Source organism: Typopeltis vanoorti, chromosome 1, assembly GCF_054136105.1.
Source record: "Typopeltis vanoorti isolate ZY-2024b chromosome 1, IOZ_Tvanoo_1.0, whole genome shotgun sequence".
Taxonomy (NCBI): domain Eukaryota; kingdom Metazoa; phylum Arthropoda; class Arachnida; order Uropygi; family Thelyphonidae; genus Typopeltis; species Typopeltis vanoorti.
In genome coordinates this window covers 22,822,696-22,842,855 of record NC_143549.1, presented here as the reverse complement: position 1 = coordinate 22,842,855, position 20,160 = coordinate 22,822,696, and the positions used below count along the sequence as shown (strand labels likewise).

General features: G+C 37.3%; 1 protein-coding gene across 1 annotated transcript in view; it reads left to right on the top strand.

The window, feature by feature from the left end:
- The window catches only part of LOC150109830 (5-aminolevulinate synthase, erythroid-specific, mitochondrial-like), a 180,870-nt gene that overhangs the window by 10,049 nt on the left and 150,661 nt on the right, over positions 1 to 20,160 (top strand). Inside the window, exon 2 of the mRNA XM_090414713.1 lies at positions 1,749 to 1,891. Within this exon, the coding sequence (XP_090270839.1) occupies positions 1,753 to 1,891 (139 nt within the window). The 5' untranslated portion in view covers positions 1,749 to 1,752. The remainder of the gene's footprint in view (positions 1 to 1,748; positions 1,892 to 20,160) is intronic.

Below are 20,160 nucleotides of genomic sequence, written 5' to 3'. Positions count from 1 at the left end.
GGCAAGGAAAATGGGACTACAAACAAACGAAACTAAAACAAAATACTTAATTGTTGCCAGAGATAAATAAAAATTGGGAAACAGCCAAAGTTTCACAGTAGATGAAGAAACCTTTGAACAAGTCCAGCAGTTCAAATATTTGGGTTCAGTAATAACCAAAAGTAATGATATGTCAGCTGAAATTATCTATAGAATAGCTGCTGCAAATATAATATTAAAATCTAATTTGATTTCGATAAAAAGTAAAATCCAGCTATATAAAGTAATCCTCAAACCTGTACTTTTGTACGGCTGTGAAACATGGACAATAATCCATTGAGATCAAAAACCGATTACAAATATGGGAACGAAAGGTATTAAGAAAGATCTTTGGCCCAATTAATGAGAATGGACTTTAGAGAATGAGGAATAACAAAGAAATAATGGAGAAATTCAATGAAGTGGATATTATTACTGAAATAAAGGTGAGAAGACTGAGATGCTAGGACGTGTTCAGCAAATGGGGGATGATAGAACCGTTAAAAAAAAAAAAAAAAAAAAAAAAAAAGTCTTCTTGTCTGGACCAGGTGGATCTAGGCCCAGAGGACGACCAAAAAGGAGATGGCTTGACGATGTGGAGGATGATTTAAAGGAAATGAGAGTAAAGAACTGGAGAAGCAAGGCACAGAATCGTGAAGAATGGAAGGCTATCCTGAGACAGTCCCAGGTCCTAAATGGACTGTAATGCCAAGGAGTAGTAGTAGTAGTAGTGTATTCTCTCATATTTTTTGCATGTACCGTTCGAGCCTTGACAAAGCTAGACAGTCACTAGCGAAACTAGTAGGTGGGATTATACTAATATATGTATTAATTAAAGAACCTATGGTCTCATAACCACAAAAAATCGTTTTTTAAGTATTTTATGACCAAATACATATAATTTAAACCATATTATAATAAATTTAGTTTAATCTTTTATCCAAGTGTGAGCAAACAAAGTTTGCGCCTGAAAATATCTTCAGGACTGAATATGGTTTCACTTCCTTACCCCAGTAAGGTAGTACAACTCGTAGCAAAGGTGGACCAAGCTAACAACACTCCTATCCCGGTATCTCCCATAATGCAAAACACATCTCCTTGCATATATGTATAATGTTATGCATTAAGGATTGGCCACTACCCAGACTAGTTTCGACCTTTATTGAGGTCTCTTCAGTGGGAGCCAGGTCCAGAGGTGGAGATACCAGGCAGAAGTAATAGCGAGGTCATCTTTACCTATAGGAGTTACCAAAAGGTGGGCCACCTTTAGATTAAACTAAATTTATTATAGTCTAACCAAGTGAAAAATAAACTTTAAACCATATTAGTTGTATATTTTTCTCTCTCTAAAGCTGTCTTTCTGCATTTCATGTAATATGACAATAAAATGATGGAATATCACAAAACTCATTCATAATTACATGTTGCCAGTGAAATCTCACTAAATTCAATTAAACACAGCTGTTTGGAGTGTGAAGAGGATGAGATAGTCCTATTGCAAATGTTCCAGAAGATTATAAGCCAACTAGGAGTGGTAATTATAGTCTTGAATAAATAAGTTGATTAAAATTCGAATACAGAAATGGGTGGATGGGGAGTGGATACTCATAACAAGTTTATGTGTATGTGACGGGGCAGGCTCTCTCTCTGTTCCCATATAATAATGTAGCATATAAAATATGTATTTATATGGAAATAAAAAATACTTTTTTTCCTTATGTATATTCTAGCACGATGCCTTGTCCATTTCTAACTCGCCTCCCAGCATCCTACGTGCGGCATTATGGAGCATCCTTAATTAAAATGTATGCAGAGAAATGTCCTTTTATGTCTAGGTTTATGTCCACTATATCAGATGTTGGTGATGCACATGGTATGTTTTCAACTCTGAATTGCTGAACCTCTTAGTGTTGAATGCATTTGTATATACAGTAATTACTAATTCAAATATTACTTTAATTTTCCATTTCTAAAATCAGAATTGGTGGTATGTACCTTCATTTTTCCCTTACCTTCATGTAATCCTCATTACATTGTTTTGTGTTAATGGATGGTTTTATTAATCCTCATTTATTTATTAATGAGGATTAATAAAACAAAATAGCTTTTTTTTATTGTAAATATCAGGTCATCTCAAAAGTAATGTCATTTTTATATATTCAAAACTACTTCAAACATGTCTCAACTTGTCTAAACATGATTTTTTTTAAAACTTTATAAGTGCCACTAAACTGAGGCGGCCTCATTCTAAGGAATTCGACCTTGTTTAAATAACCCTTTATTACTGTGGAGATCACTGAAGAGCACGTTAGGCACACCATGCTTTGAGTTCAGAAAAGGCAACAACGCTGCTAACACTGTAAAAAAAAAAAAAAAAAAAAAAAAGTGCAAGAAGTATGTGGCAATAATATTTTGAATGTGCAGCGATGTTTCCAAAAATTTCAACAAGTGGATTTAAACTTGAAAGACTCCCCTTGCTCTGGATGCCCTGTCTCTCTTGATAATGATATGATATAAGCTGCTGTTGCAAGAAATTCTAATGCAACTGTTGAAGATTTGGCAAAAGATCTTAATTCATCGTTATTGACCATCCATTGTCATTTGCAAGAACTTGAAATAGTGTCTTTGCTTGGCAGTTGGGTTTCTCACGAATTGATGAACAATTCGTGGGGAAACCTATTGACATATTGAAGAGAGCATGCCAACATCTGCACTGCTCTTTATTCTTGAAAGGTTCAATCTTTGAGTTGTGTAGTCACTGGTGATGAAAAGCAGGTTTCATTCAGAGGAGAAACAAGCTAAACCTCACCCAAAACAAGATCTTCACCTTCAGAAGGTTTTGTTAAGTGTTTGAACTCTTACCACAAAACCAAACAATCATTAGTATACTAAAGTATACTTTGAACAACCCGATCAACTGAAAGAAAAGAGGTGTTCTCAGGTCATTCAAAAGAATATTGTTTTTCACCATGATAATGCACGCACTCATAGTGCAAGAATCACCTGTACTAAGATTTAGGAACTCGGCTGGGAAAAGTTTTCACATCCACTGTATTCTCCTGATCTTGCACCTTCAGATTACCACTTATTTCGAAGTTTGCAACATTTCATTAGTGAAAAACAATACAATATATTAGAAGCACTGAAATTGAACACATGAGACTTTTTTGCCTCCAAACCTCCTGAATTCTATGGAAATGGAATTATGAAGCTTTCATAACGTTGGAAGAGATTATTGATTCAAATGGAGAATACGTACTTGATTAAATTAGTAAGTGATTTATCTTTTATATTCTTTCAAAACTTAATGCTAAAAACTGCATTATTTTTGGAATGACCTGATGGTTATGTTATTCATATCGATACTGTAGCAGTATGTAAGATCCTTAACATCATTCAGTATTACTCAGTGGTTAAATTTAGCTGGGGCCTGGCCCTGGAACTTTTTTATGACACGGACCCAGAACATTTGTCTGCTTTGTGACTTTTCTTCCTTTAGGGTAATTAAGCCTAATGCAAAACAGGCAACAATGGCAGGTTATTAAGATGTGTATATGATTGGTGTGGTATTAACAAAAGATTGTGCTACAGAAAGATAAAAGCAAGCCGATAATTGAGTTGAAATGCTAACTCTCTTCAACCGAATTTCAATGATATGTGAAACTGCCATAACAACATTCACTATATATATATTTCTTAGTTTTAATATTTACGAATTTTAACATGTTCGGTTGAATTTTATTGCTGCTGAGCGAACTCGCACACATCTAATTAATAGCAATAGTTTTTAGTTAGATACCGTGTTTGTCGTCGCAGCATATAGTTATGCTTGAGTCTATATAGCATAGTTTCTATATGAGGAGCCATGCAATTAATTAGTTAGTGCCATTTTTATCCGAGTTGTCTCTAATTGTGCTATTTGCTGAGAAATATATTACGCAGAGTGCTTGTACTTTACTCACTGACATAATAAAAGTACTTGTTTTTCTTGCCTCTGCAGTATAGTGGCTATTGGGGAAGGTGCGTTGTTTATGGCGGGAGCAAGTTACTATCACCCCAACATGAACGTGTTTAAGCTTTTTTCATGTGCAAGATATATGTGAAACATTTTAATTTTTTTTTTAGAAAAGTAAAATCAGGGGTGCAAGTTATATTCAAGTAAATGTGGTATTTCAGCTATGGATAAGTACATTGGTACCTTCTTTAAACAGAAAAATATCTCGGATGACAGTGATAATACAAAACGAGTTTGTAATGTGTAGTTTCTGAAGAGAAAGAGGTCTTTTACAAATCCACAAACAGAGAATTCCCATCAGTTGCAATGTGATAATATTAATACGCAACGAAAGGAAAGATTTGCTGACTTGCTGGACACTCGACCAGTGGATTGTATTCAAAGGTAAATACAGTTGGTTATTTTGTAGGAACATTTTTCTGTTTTCTCCTTTTACGGTAATTGTGCTTACATTATTATGTGATTATTCAACATTGTTTACAGTTTTGAATGTGTATATAAAGTCAATATCAACAGTTGCTTGATGATGAAAGGGGGAGGTTTGGAGCTTCCCTGGATAGCATCGAAAGGTAAATACAATTGGTTATTTTGTATAGGGCCCTCGGAACTTATTTGTTTAGAATTTAACCACTGGTATTACTGTACTTATAATGTAGAAAACATGTGGATATGGTACTCAATATCAGTGATTTGTTGAACAGAAGCGAAAATAATCCCTATTCTATAAGGACTTATAACATACAATAGTTCCTCAAGATCCATGAAACTATCTTTTTAGATAGTTTCATGAGATTATGAGAAGACCTTAGCCAAAGAGATCAAGGGTAATCCCAAAGAGTTCTTCCGCTATGTGGCAAGTAAGAGGAAGAATGACTTCGGAAGGATAACCTTAGTGGGTGCTGATGGTATTGAGGTGACAAAATCAGATGTAATAGTCGAGTTACTGAGTGATCACTTCTCAAAAGTCTATCACCCAAGTGAGGATATCTCTATACCTATAGCAATACCTAATGTGAGAATTGAAGCTAAAGAATCAGAGGTATTAAATATATTGCGAAACTTAAATGCAAACACTGCGGTAGGCTTAGATGGAATATCAGCTCGGGTGTTGCGTGAATGTGCAAATGAATTGTCAACCCCTCTTACCTGGATATTTAATTTAAGTTTGAACTCTGGTATGGTCCCTAGGGAGTGGAAGTTAGGCAAAGTGGTTCCTTTGCATAAGGGTGGCTCTAAAACTGCAGTATTGAATTACAGACCAATCACCATCTCAGGAGTAGTGGTAAAAGTATTGGAAAAGTTGGTTAAAGACAAAATTCAAGAATGGGTGGATCAGGATATGATACTCTATAGAGGCCAACATGGTTTTGTTAAAGGTAGATCCTGCCTTAGCAATCTATTAACTATCCATAATAGAATAACATCAGAGTTGGACAAAGGAACTGGCTACACAGTGGTACTTCTGGATTTTGCTAAGGCTTTTGACAGGATACCCCATAGAACACTGTTACGCAAATTGGAGCAGATGGGAATGGATATTAAATTGGTGATATGGATAGGAGAATGGCTCAGGGAGAGATACCATAAGGTGGTGTATGGAGGAGCCGAGTCCAGAATGAGGCAGGTGACCAGTGGTGTGCCTCAGGGCTCTGTGCTTGGGCCAATGTTGTTTAATTTGTATGTAAATGATATAGGAAACGGCTTAAAGGGAGATATTCAGTTGTTTGCTGATGATGCAAAGTTGTGTAGTGCAATAAAAAATCAAGCTGATGTTGAAAGTTTGCAGGAGGATTTAAATAAGCTGGTAAAATGGGCAAAAGAAAATGAATGTCAGTTCAATGTGGAAAAGTGTAAACTCTTGCATTTTGGGATTAAAAGATTACCAGCTGTGTACTACATAGATGGAAAGGTACTCCAAGAGATTGATGAGGCTAGGGACTTAGGGGTATTGGTAGATAAGGAGATGAAGTTCAGAGGACACATTGCTAAGGTGTCCAAGATTGCACATAGGATTACTTGGTTGTTGAGGAACACACTGACATCCAGAGATAAAGAGGTTATTATTCCCCTTTATAAAGCATTGATACTTCCACATTTGGATTACTGTGCTCAGGTCTGGTCACCTGGATTCCTTGGAGATGAGGAGGCTGTGGAGAGGGTTCAGAGAAGAGTGACCAAGTTGGTGAGTGATATAAAAAATGCTCCCTACATTGATAGATTGAGAGCTTGTGGATTGCAGAGATTGGCTGATAGGCGAAGAAGAGGGGATATGATAGAAACATTCAAATTACTAAAAGGTTTTTATAGGATTGATGCAGGGGAAATGTTTCAGCTGTGTGATAGTGATGGAAGAACAAGAGGTCATCTCTGGAAATTAAAGAAGAGTGTGGTTAACAAAGGTGTCAGAACAAGGTTTTTTGCCTGGAGGGTGGTGAATGAGTGGAATTCATTGCCTGACTTTGTTGTGAGCTCTTCATCTGTAAATGAATTCAAGAAGAGATATGACAGATATTGTTTTGCTAGTTTGGGTCTCCCGCGATGAGTCTACTGACTCCATGGAGATACCCGTAATAATAATAATAATAATAATCTTACGGCATGTTCTTGATTTCACAATTTTAATTTCCTCATCAGATCACAGCAGGTGACAATACTAAAATTTATTGACTCTAGAATTAAGTAGGAAATCAAGTGATATGGAAATATCCTTCTTCCTAATCCCCTCCTTACCACAAATTAATGTTTATACTTTGCAAACTAGTAGGTTTTCTGGGACTGATATACAGTTTTTTGTTGATGTGTATCGAGCAAATTTGAAGTGAAGTTTAGGAATGTGAAGAAAGCTGGGCTTCTAATACATCAGTCATCACCTTCTCAAGGTGTTCCCCATTATTAGGTATCTATCTGGATTGAACAAACAGGAATAGGCTGACAGTTTGGGTCTTCATACCACATAAAAAAACAAATCCTTCATTGAGTAAACAGTCTTTCTCAGTTAGCAGCATATCTTCATGCTGGACCTTAAACTCATTTGGACTCCCAGCATTTTACAAAACATTTTGTATTAATCCAGTTAATCTTGCTTAAATGTCTATTGGCTATTTTTTGCCTTTCTACTAAGCTTTGGTCTATTTTTTTTTTTTTTTTTCAATTTTTTATTTCTTTAACCCCTTCCCATAACCAGCATTCCAAAATTCGTTATTGCATATTTTCTATTTTCTCTCTATTTTCATATTACAATGACAACCAGGTGACTGAATTTGAGCATTGTTTGTGTGATCTGACCACTACTGAATAGAATAGCACAACCACCTCTTTATTCATTATTATCATTGTGCTCTCTATCATGGCAGCAATACAAAGTCTTTGCCGAGGGCACAGTGCAAGTGCTCTCTGAACTGACAAGTACTATTGGCTATCATCACCAGATCTTGAATCTCATTCATTGCCTGAGCCTATACCAGTACAGTATGTATGTATATATACTGCTTGGAAAGAAGTCAGTGGACATCCCCATTCTATCACAATGGCCTCTTTCAAACTTTGTCAGTTCTTGAAGCCATTTCACCCAGACATAGTTGCACTGACTTGGGAGCATCATATTCCTCCAATTCATACTGGCTACAAACACATCGCACAATGTAGCCAGTATGAATTGGAGGAATATGATGCTCCTAAGTCAGTGCAATTATGTCTGGGTGATATGACTTTGAGAATGGAACTGACTGAGTTTAAGAGGCCATTGTGATTGGATGCCATGTTGTTTTTAGCCTCTCTGTTTCCCAAATTGTTGACAAGTTGAGTCATCCCAGGTCAACAATGGGTGATACCATATTGCGATGGAAGCAGGGAGTCCACTGCAAGTGCATCACTGAACATGACTGTAGCATGCTATGAAGGATATGTAAAAACCTCCATTTGTCAGCCAACACATTCAGTGTGGAGTTCAATTGGAACATGAATCTGCACAAAAATGTTCAGAACCAAGGCTCACAACATAGATTTCCATGGTAGGACTGCAATATGCAAGCTCCACATTACATAAACCAACATGCAGCATCTTCAGTGGTGCAAAGAGCATCTTCAGTGGGATGGTGGAAGTGTAAATCACGCTATACCCTCTACCAAGCAGATGGACAGGTGTGGATGTGGTGGATACTCAGTGAATATCTCTTACCAGAGTGTGTAACCCCAACTATGAAATTTGGAGGTAGCAGTGTAATAGTATAGTTTCTTGGTTTGATCTTTGGCTTCTGTTTATGGCGCAACATTGAACTCAGAAGTATCTGAACATTCTAGACAATACAGTGCTTACTATTGAAATAAACATTGTCTTTCTGTTTTAGAACTAAACATTTCTATTGAACTAAACATTGTCTTTCTGCAAGACAATGCACCGTATCATATAGCTGCTGCTGTAACTGCGTGGTTTATGGACACAAATGTCACCACACCTAGCCGTGATCTCAATCTTATTAAACATCTGTGGGATAAACTTGAGTGCTGGGTTGAGATCAAGGGACGTTCTCCCTACAAGAGTCCAATGATATCATTACAAGCCTCCAGTAAAATGGTTCAAAATTCCCATTGATTGTTATCATATGCCACATAGGATAGCTGCAGTCATCTCAGCAAAAGGAGGTCCTACATCTTATTAAGGTGGGCACCATCATCATCAAATTCCTGCCATGTACCCTCAAGGAGTGTACAGGATATGATAGTATTACATGAAAAATTTACATCATTATTAACTTCCTATCTACAATTTTCCTCCAAATCAGTCTGTTACTTGTCAAGACTCCAACATTACCAGATCTTATATTTCTATCGTCTAAGGCACTTTGTACTGTATCAATCCACCTATATCTTGGTCTTCCTCTGGGTTGTTTTCCTGCCAACTTGGCAGAGAACACTTGTTTTGCTAATCTTTCCTTGCCCATTCTATTTAAGTGACCATACCACCTGAGATTAGCTCTTCTAATGCATTCCTGGATGCTGCCAATGTCAAGTTCTTTCCTAATATTCTCGTTTTTAATAGGATATTGCCATTGATGCCATCTGTTCACGCCTCTAATTTTTCTCAGGACTCATATCTGCGGTCTCTAGTCTTTGGTCAAGTGTTTTACTTCTGACCCAGCTCTCAGATCCATTAGTTAAAATTGGTTTGAACTATCTTGTATACAGCTAATTTAGTGTTCTGACTAATTTCTCTCTTATTCCATATGAATTTATTCAATTGACTTCCTACCATACCAGCTTTGATTCTGTTGTCTATTTCCATATTTAATTTACCATCTTCACTAAAAAATCGTGCCTAAGTAGCTGAAATATTTTACTTGTTCCACAGGTTCTCCATTCACAACACAGTGGACATTTTCGATGATTCTGCCTATTTTCATTGTCTTTGTCTTTTTATTGCTGACCTTCATACCATATCTATTACAACATTTATTCAATTTATTAAGAGAATCTTGCAGACTTGTAGCGGATTTATTTAGACGTATAACATCGTCCGCATAAAGCAAAGAGCTGACATTAACATCTCCAATTTTGATATCATGTTTAATACCACTTTCCTTCATAATGTGATCCATATAGATAATGAATAACAGAGGGTATAATGTACATCCTTGTCTCACACCAGATTTAACATTAAACCATCTTCCTGTACTTCCTTCAATTCTAACTGCTGACTTACAACTCAAGTAAAGACTAAGTATTGCTTGATATAATGCCCCATTGACACCATATAACTGTAGCGTATTGAATAGCTTCTCTCTTGGCACCTTGTCATATGCCTTTTCCAAATCGACAAAACTTAAATACAGATCTTTGTTATAGCCCCATGATTTCTCCACTATTTGTCGTAAAGTGAAGATCTCATCCTGACAGCCTCTATTTGACCTGAATCCAGCTTGTTCTTCCCCAAGCTTTTCTCCCACAATTCTTCTCAACCGTTTCTGAAGTATACTTGCATATATCTTACCAGGAACACTCAATAGGGATATACCTCTGTAATTCTAACATTCAGTTTTATTTCCCTTTTTATATATGGGTACTATGAGAGCTCTACTCCAATCATTGGGAATTCGTCCCTCTGTCCAGGCTTTCTGAACTATGCAGTGCAGCCACTGCAAGACTTATACCACCATACTTCAACATTTCTGGTCGAATATCATCTACTCCTGCTGCCTTTCCACATTTCAAGCCTTTGACAGCTTTTTCTACTTCAAGTATGGATATGTATTCCTGACTGCATGCTTGGTCAGTGTTTTTTATCACTGTGCTGTCATCACTGCTTGTTTCATTTACTAAATTTTCAAAGTAATTACTCCATACTTCCAGGATATCTTTTTCTCCCGTTTTGATTTCACCTTTATCATCTCTAACTCCTTTTACAGCACTCTTTCCTCTATTCCTAAGCTTCTTCAACAATCTCCAGAATATCTTGCCACCTTCTTGATATTTATTTTCTATGTTCTTACCAAAGCCTTCCAATGACTTTTGTTAAGCTAGTGTTTCACAGTGTTTAGCTTTCTTATATTTGTTTCTGTATTCTCTAAGAGCATAAGCTAACTTATTTGCCAGGATCTTTTGGTATGCTTTCTTCTTTTCCTTCACTGCCTCTTTAACTTTCTGTGTCCACCATGGAGTTCTAATTTTTCTATCCTTGCAGACAACCTCACCACGTGCCTCTCTGGCTGAATCAATCAGTGTTTTCTTCATGACTTGCCACTGAATCTCCAAGGTTTGGTTCCTGTTCTCAAACTCATTGTTTCTTAAATAATATATGCGTATTTTAGTCTACAGTTCACATCTGAGAGCTGCTCAACTTTTATTCGCTTTAAAACTTTCTTACATGTTCTTCTTTTCAGTATGAAATTTAATTTTATCCTGCTCAAATCCTCTGTACACTTTGGTGTTCTGCACCAGGGAGAAACATCACTATCAATAATAACATAATCAACGAGACTTTATTCCCTGCCCCTTCTCTCCATTTTGAATTTATACTCATTTTTATGTTGGAACATTGTGTTAGTAATAACCAGTCCAGGTCCTAAACAGAAATCCAACAAGTATTTGCCATTATTATTAGCTTTGTTCTTTTCTCCAAATTTTCCCAATCTATTTTTGTATGTCTACAATCATTTCCTACTCTGCTATTTAGATTCAAAACAAGTACCAACTTTTCCTTTTTCATTGTGTCAGTTGCTTTCTCTAAAGCCTCAAAAAAATTCCTGCACTTCTACATTAGTAGAACCTTGTGTGGAACTATAGGCACGAATAAGTCTCATTGTTTAGTTCCCCATTCTGATATTTGCTCACATCACTCTAGAGGCTTCTAGACACTTCTTGAGGCTGCTTGCCATTCAAGAAGATTAGCTTCGTATTTAGTGTTGATCATTATGGCTACTACTTCTTTTCCTGGATTGTCATTGCCTGAATATAACATTTTGTATTTATTGCTCAGGAAGATCTCACCAATTTTTGCCTTTTTTTTTTTGTTTTAGTGACTCCTATTATATTGAACTGGTAATTATCCAATTCCTCAGCTAGCTCCATTTCTTTACCATTCAGGCTTCTTATGTTGATAGTACTGATCTTGAACTCTGGTGATATTGAGTTGGGGTTTGTTTTAGAATTTGTTCCAGTAGCTGACTTTTCATTGTTTGCCCTGGTCCTTGGCGAAAACAACTCTTGTGTAACCGGGCAATGCTCCCCAGCCAACATGAAATTCTGTCATGTTCTACCATCATTTGATATTTTGATTTAAGCCAATAAGAATGCAATTTGGTCAGCTAAATCCCAAATTGCAACCCATTCTCATTCGTTCAGTATCCAGGTAGATCAGGGTGCACCACGAGAAGGTGAGGATTAGGTCAGAAGCTCTGGTCAGTTCTCTGCATTCCTTTTAAAAGCTATGTGGAGGTCTCCTCTCAGTTATGTAGCTTTGACCCTTAAGCACACCCTCTTAGTATTTTATGTCTGTCTGAATTGCATGTGTTCTGAAGGGCCGATTTGTCTGTATGTATGAAAAACCTGAGTTTCCTGGAGAAAAATCCCTGCTACCTCTGTATGAGATTGGCTAACACACCTTCAACTGAAAAAGCTCATATAAAGATTCCTCCCGTCATGACGAGAATCAGACTCAGGCCTTTTCCAATCGAAGGGTGCAACGTGCTGTTGTTCTTCCAATTGCGCTACGGGGGATCTTTTAGAAAGTTTTTTTTTAATTCTAAGTAAACACATGTAGCACACCACCTGATTACTTTTTGGATGTTTTATTGACTTATTGGGATATAGCAATATCATTTTTTAAAAAATTCAAGGGTGGGGGGGGGTAAGTACATTTTCTACACATGGCTGGTAGGGTTTGTATAATTTTGAAGACCTATTTAATAATGTTAACATTATTGATGATAACTCTTGAAAGGAGTTACCACTGGCATCACTCATAATAATTCTTCTCTACTATGCATTATCAGTGCCTGAAGATCCCATTTCAGTTCATATGAAATATTGTTAAGAAATAACAATAGGCCGACCTGGTTGGCTGAGTGGTTAGTGTATCTGCTCTTCAGCCAAAAGGCTGCAGGTTTGAATCCCACTGTGGGCATGGATGTTTGTTTGTCTGCAAAAACACTAGTGATGGTGGTTGACAGTAGATGGCGTTGGTATAGATGATGAAAGTAGTTGTAGTTGGTGGAGATGGAGAATTGTAGAGTAGATGCCCTCTCTTGATGAGTCTTTGGACTCCCTGGAGGTGCCATATAATAATGATGATTTTTTTTATTTAATTTAATTAAATAAGTTTATGGCTCAATTTATAAATCTGTGGAGTTAATTTGAAGGGAAGTTGGAATGTTATAAAGCTGATGGATTACATTGGGGGAGGGGGGTTTGGTGTTGGGCATTTAGAAAGGTTATTGTTTTCTGAGAAGGCACAGAAGTTAATGTAGCAAATGATCAGTCTACAGTAGTACAAGATGATGCAATGCATAAAGGTGAGCAGGGCGAATGCTGGTCTTGAAATTCACGCTTGCTGTTGTTATCATTCAGGGAGTAAGAGGTGTGATTGAAGTCTGATTAGCGGAATAATGAATTACTGACCATTTAAAACTATATATTTAGAAATTTACGTACATTTAATCATACAAATACAACATTTATTTTACAAAGGATATTCTGTTTTTTTTTTTTTTTTTTCAATTTAGCTACTCGAATACAAATTCTACCTACATTTCTTCTTTATGACCTGGTCAATAACATCTTCATAAAAAGTTGGTTGTAACTTAATTTTCCCAAGCAACATGCACATTTGTAAAGGCAGGCTGAATCTCGCTGGCTAGAGCTACGTTGACTCTGTATGGCCTGTGTTTAAGCAACAGAGTGAGATGACGTGAAATGGCTATGAACGCTCATAAAAACGCTCATCACAGTGCTGCAGCGAGGACCTGGAAGCTCTGACAACCGAGCAAGCCAAGGTAGCTTTGACTAAACGAGCAAGCATCAGCCTTCGATACACAATGCAAAGCTCAATTATTACCGCGCAAGCTTAAGACGTCTTCTGTCTATGAAAATAAAAACCTAAATGGAATACTTATAAATGCATGCCTTTATTAACAAATAAATATTACTTCTTTCTCAAGTAATGAGCTTGTGCAGCAAGCATGGAGAATTTTCCCCTGAAGGCGAGGATGAGACAGGTAGGAGTGGAAATCAGTCAGGATCAGGGAAACTGGAGTGGTCAGACCAAAGAGAGAGGTGTGGTATAGCAGCTAGAATAGAGAATGTTGGTTCCATTAGAATGGCCTCAAGCACATAGCAGTTGTTATGTTTATACACAAATGTAAGGAGCATTTGAAACAGGAGAGCTGAGTTTGTTGCATTGAGGTGGTATGCCCAAAAATAATTGGAATAAGTAAAACTTGGTTGTCTGAGGAGGATGTGATATTGGGAATAAAACTAGAAGGATATATATAATTTTCCAGAAGGATAGAAATGTGAAAAGAGGAGGGGGGGGGAGTGCTGTTAATGATTGCAGAGGAATTGTTTCTACAAAGTGTGGAAGTGGATAGTGCATGCACAGATTTTGAATCTGTGTGATGTGAAGTTGAAATAAACAGGTTAGTATATTTGATAGGATGCTGTTATAGGCCAGGGAATGCAGAGAATACCAATTGTGAAATGTTTAGGCAAATTAGTTGAGCATGTAAAAAGGTGATCCAGATTGGAGACTTTAATTAGAGGAATATAGAACTGGAAGGAGGAGATAGTGTATGAGAACAAGGAGAAAGAGTTTATGGAATTTCTGAGAGATAAGTATCTTAAGCAGCATGTGATTGAAGCAACTAGAGGCTTTAATGTTTTGGATTTGGTGATAACTTCACAAGATGTAGTTATTAAGGAAGTGTTGACATGCCGCCAGTTGATGAGAATGATCATGAGATACTTGTTTGGGAAGTGATGACACAAGAAAAGGTTACTGCCAAAAATGGATACATGTGGAAGTATAAAGCAGTGATTATAGGAAGCTCTGTAGTCAGTTAGCATCTGTACATTGAGTAGATGAGCTGAGCAGAAAAGATGTTAACAATGCATGGAAACTCACAAGGCAGTATCTGACAAAGTCAATGTATGGCTGCATACCAAGCGTTAACTGAGTAAATATAGTAGCAGTGAAATAGATGAACAGTGAAATTGAGCAGATTGTACTGGAAAAGAAAATGTTAACGAGGAGGTACAAGGCAGTTGGTGATCAGACCCATGAAGAGTATAAAGTGCAGGCTAGGAAGGTGACGAGCATGGTAAAGAAAGAAAAAGTGCAGTATTCAGAGGAGATTGGCTGGTCAGGCCAAAGTTAACTCTAGGGAATTTTTCTGCTACATGGCAAGCAAGAGGAAGAATAATTATAGCAGATTAACAGGTGGATAGTCATGGCTGCAGACCAACTGCAAAGGAATAGTGGAATTATTGAACAAGCACTTTTTATTAGCATATATCGTACTGGCGTAACTGATGCAGTGGAATATATAGAAGAGAGGCAAGTATTAGAAGAATTGGAAGTGAAAGAAACAGAGGTGTATCAGATGTTGGTTGGGTTAGATGTGAATAAGGCTGAGGGAATTGATGACCCTGCAGTGGGTAGGGTTCCTAAGGAGTGGAAAGAAGGCAGAATAGTACTACTCCACAAGTATGGTTCTAAGTCAGATATATCCAGCTGTAGGCCAGTCTGTATAACTGCTGTTGTGGTCAAGGTGTTAGAGAGATTGGTAAGGAATAGAATTCAGAATTGGGTTAATGGACATAGCAGTCTTTATGATGGTCAGCATGGATTTGTGAAGGGTAGGCCCTGTTTTAGTAATTTACTTACGTTTTATGATAAGGTGACAAGTGTGCTAGATTAAGGGAGAATCATATACAGTGATATTCTTAGACTTTGCGAAAGCGTTTGATAGATTACTGCATAATAAGTTGGTGTACAAGCTGCAGAGGATGGGAATAGATAGTATATTATTAGATGGATCAGAGATTGGTTCTCTGAATGATACCAGCAGTTGTGTATGATTGAGCAGTGTCTCAAAAAAGGTGGGTAACCAGTGACATGCCCAGGATTCTTTTCTTGGGTCCCTGCCATTTAACTTGTTGTAAATGACATATCATGTGGGCTGACTGGGGATCTTCAGTTATTTGCTGATGATGAAAAGTTAGGAAGAATTATAAGTAGCACTGGGTGTTAGTTATGTTAATTCCCTTCAGGAAGATTTGAATAGACTTTTTACTTGGACAAAAGAGTGGGATTGTAGTTTTAATATCAATAAGTGTAAGATGTTGCATTTTGGAGTGCAGAAATATAAGGCTATGTACTATATCAGTGGTGCCATACTGCAGGAAGTGCATGAGATTAGAGATTTGGGAGTGATGGTTGACAATAGACTGAAACTTAGAGGCAATATTTCTAGTGTTGCAAAGGCTGCACATCATAGTGCTGCTATGATAAGAAGTACTCTAGCATAAAGGATAAGGAAGTGGTTGTGCCACTTCCTTATCCTTTATGCTAGAGTACTTCTGTATGCTAGAGTACCTGGTTTTCAATGTGATGTGGAGATATTGGAGAGGGTCCAGAGAAGAATGACTAAGACAATATCAGGACTTTGGAATGCTGGCTATGGAGAGAGGTTGAAGAAATGTGAATTGCAGAATTTAGTGGATAGGAAGAAGAGGTAATATGATAGAGCCATTTAAGTTAGTGAGAGGATTTTATCAGATTAATCCAAAGGGATTATAAAATGAATATCTGATGATAGGGGAATAACCAGAGGTCATTCCTAGAAGTTGTGTAAAAGTGTGGCGAGGAGGGGTATGAGGAGCAGGTTTTTTATATGGAGAATTGTCAGTGAATGGAAGGCATTACCAGAATTGTTGTTAATTCAAGGAGTGTTAAGGATTTTAAGATTCTATATGATAAATATATTGTCAGTTGAATGAACCTGCCATGAGTCTGCCGACTCCATGGAGGGTGTAATAATAATAAGTTCAAAAAGCAGAATTCAAGAACAGAATCCTTTGGTACATCAGACCTTTCTTTGCTATGATACTTCCTAACATACAGAACTTAACTTGCTGGAATTCAGAGGTAATTTCCAATCCACCTAACCAATTTGTTTTCCATCTCTATCTCTCCAGCTTGTCATGTTGCAAAATGTGAGAATATCTTTTGTACAAGTGAGCAGGATTTTTACCTCCCAAAAACATGACTTTATAACCTCCATACATCAAAAACTGATCATTGAAAACTTCATCTTATAGACAAATCTGAATATTAGTCATGAGATTCAGTAGTTGATTGTCATACTTCCTCATTCTCTATCTCCCCCCTCCACCCAAAAAATAGTCTTGGTTGGTTATTAGCTTGTGCTCATTATCATTGCAGTCAGATGGAGACTGGTTACCCACCTGCTTTTCAAAAGTTAGGACTAAAGAAGCCCTGCCTACTTCCTTTGGGGAATGAAAGAATTTAGAAAGAGAAGAGGTTAAGTCTTTCTTTTCATACAGATTGTCACTTTATAAAATGCAAGTAGTTTGCTAAAACAAGACCTGCCTGCCTATCTACTCTTCACAGATCCATACTGATCATCATAAAGAACACTGTATCCATCATCATTACCTTAATTACTAAATATGCAGACCAGTCTGTGTTTGTAAACTTATGTCCCAGAATCTTGCTTGTGCATTGCAACTATTTTATTTCCTTTCCACTTTTTAAGAACCCTTACCACTGCAAGATTCTTGAAATAACCAGATTAATGACATAGCTAACTCTAATACATTTCTTAGAATATGTGTTGATATATTATCCATTCCCACATATTAATATCTAGCTTAATCAAAACTTGATATACTTCTGATTCTTTTACCTCTAATCTTTCTGTCATTTGCTTCCCTTGTAGGTATTGTACTACATCATTTTCTCCAGTGTAATTATGCTGACAAAGTGTTAATAATTCCATGAATTCTTTGCCGCAATCATCCTAATACCATAACCATCTACTAATGGTCACCCTTCCATAATTCTTACTTTCTCTTTCTTACCACAGAAGGATTGCTTTGTTTCTCTGGTCTGAGCCAATCTTATCTTGTACTGCACTCTACTTTTCTAGTTTGTTTTTTATACTCTTTATTTGCTTAAACTTGGATATAAACAAGATGAGTGGAATACAGTCCAGAATGCATTTTTGAAGTGTAAATGAGTTTGACCACTCAAAGAGCCATATGGATAGAATATATCACATAATTTATGCTCCTTACCTATATTAGGAATAGAGATGGAAGGGTATGATGTGTTTCGTGAGGACAGAAGGGGTAAAAAGTGAGGGGGAGTGCTATTGATGATCGAGAAAGAGTTATGTCCATATAAGGTAGAGATGCAAGAGGGAAATAGTGCCAGTGGTTTTGAGGTAGTATGGTGTGAGATAGAGGTGAATGGAATCAAATACTTGGTGGGATGTTGTTATAGACCAGGTAATGTGGATAGTGGTGATAATGAAATGTACAATCAAATTAGCCAAGTAAATAAGAAAAGGGTGTTCATTATGGGTTATTTTAATTATGGCAATATAGACTGGAAAGTTGGGACGAACCATGAAGTGTAGTGAAGATGTTGTTGCCTTACAGGAAGACTTGAATAGATTGAGTGATTGGGCACAGAAATGGGGATGTGAGTTCATTGTTGCAAAATGTAAGGTTTTAAAATTTGGAAAACAAAGATGTGATGCAGAATTTATTGTTGGAGGTAGAGGAAATAAGAGATCTGGGGGTGATATGGATAAGGATATAAAATTTAGGGGACACATCGCCAAAATTGTGAATGCAACACAAAGGCTTCTGGGAATGATGTGGAGGACACTGATGTGTAGAAGTAGAGATTCTTGTTCCGTTGTATAAGGCTTTGATTAGGCCACACATGGACTATTGTGCCCAGATTTGGTCACCGGGTTTTCAGAAGAGTGAAGAGATGTTGGAAAGGGTCCAAAGGAGACTGACTAATGTAGTTTCTGACCTCTGGAATATCGAGTATGAGGAAAGATTGAGAAGATATAATTTGCAGAGTCTGGTGGACAGGAGGAAGAGGGGAGATATGATAGAGAACTATAAGTTGGTAAGGGGTTGATATAGGATCAACGTTGGAGAAGTTTTACAGAGAATAGTGGAAGATCAGGGGAGAACCAGAGGTCATCCCTGGAAACTGTATAAAGAGGGTGTGAGTAAGGGAGTGAGAGGCAGGTTTTTTTCGTACAGAGTTGTGAATGATTGGAATGCTTTGCCTGAGAATGTGGTGTCTGCAAAGAGTTTGAATGTGTTTAAAACACGGTATGATGAGCTTTGTGTGTGATAAAAGGACCTTCCAGATGAGTCTTTGACTCCATGAGATCTTGGGGTGGTAATAATAATAATAAATAATAATAATAATTTTAATAGTATCCAAATGTTATTTCAATGTCAGTTGACTCTTTTTATCCATGCATTGATAAACATTTAAATTTTCTCAGCTCTGGTAGGTATGAGGAAGTAGAAAGATGATAGAATAGTTCTGTTACATAGAGGAAGCTTAAAGTTTGCAAAAGTAGCAAATTGTAGATGAGTTAGTATCTCAGCATTCTTGTTGAGAGGCTTATACACTGGTTAAACATGATAACTAATAATTAAGGAATTGACAGCGTACACTAGAAATATAAATTAAATAAACTTTAATATATACTTTCCGATATTTCGGGAAACATCACGTTGCCATCTTCTTGGGAATGTAATACAAAGACAAGTGCACACAAGTACTACATAACAGCAAATGAGAACCGAAGCTAGGAAGCTAACATTTTCCTGAAGTTTTGATGGTGCCCCCTGGCGGGCTATATTGGTAGTTCCTGGCCTTTGGGCTGAAGTTCTTATGATAAATGTTTCCCAAATTTGGGCCAGTCTCATGCATCCAAATTTGTTGAGGTTTCGCATGTTCCTAAGGGCTGAGGCTGATTCCATGAATAGTCTTTCGTATTTGAACTTGCTGCGGTGTATTACTGTGGCTTTCTTCCATCTTATTCTGTGGTGAGTATCCAGAGCATGGTCTGCAAGCCCAGAGTGGCTCTACTGGTGAAATCGGATGTAATCCTTGTGTTCTGAGATTCTGATATTTGCTGTCCTGCCTGTTTGGCCAAAGTAGGACAATTTACAGCTGCAAGGGACCTGGTATACGCAAGGTAGGTCTAGGGGAAGTGGTTGGTCTTAGTGGAGCGGATAAGAGAAGCCAATTTTCTATGTGGTCTGTAACAAGTGGTCAAGTCATGTTTTTTTAAGATTTTGTTGATTTTTTCAGAGGTGCCTCGGATGTAGGGAATGGTGATGGATTTAGAGTAATCTCTTTTGTGAAGGAGAGGGGATGGTGAGTTGTGAATAACTGGGTTAAGTATTTTTTGGATTCTTCTCGGGGGGGGGGGGGGTAGCCATTGGCTGAGAAAGTGTCACGGATGTGATTTAATTCAGTGGTTAGGGCTTGATCATTTGAACAGATTATTTTTGCCCTGTTGAATAGTGTCTTAACTCCATATTGTTGTGAGGGGGGGGGGTGATGGGAT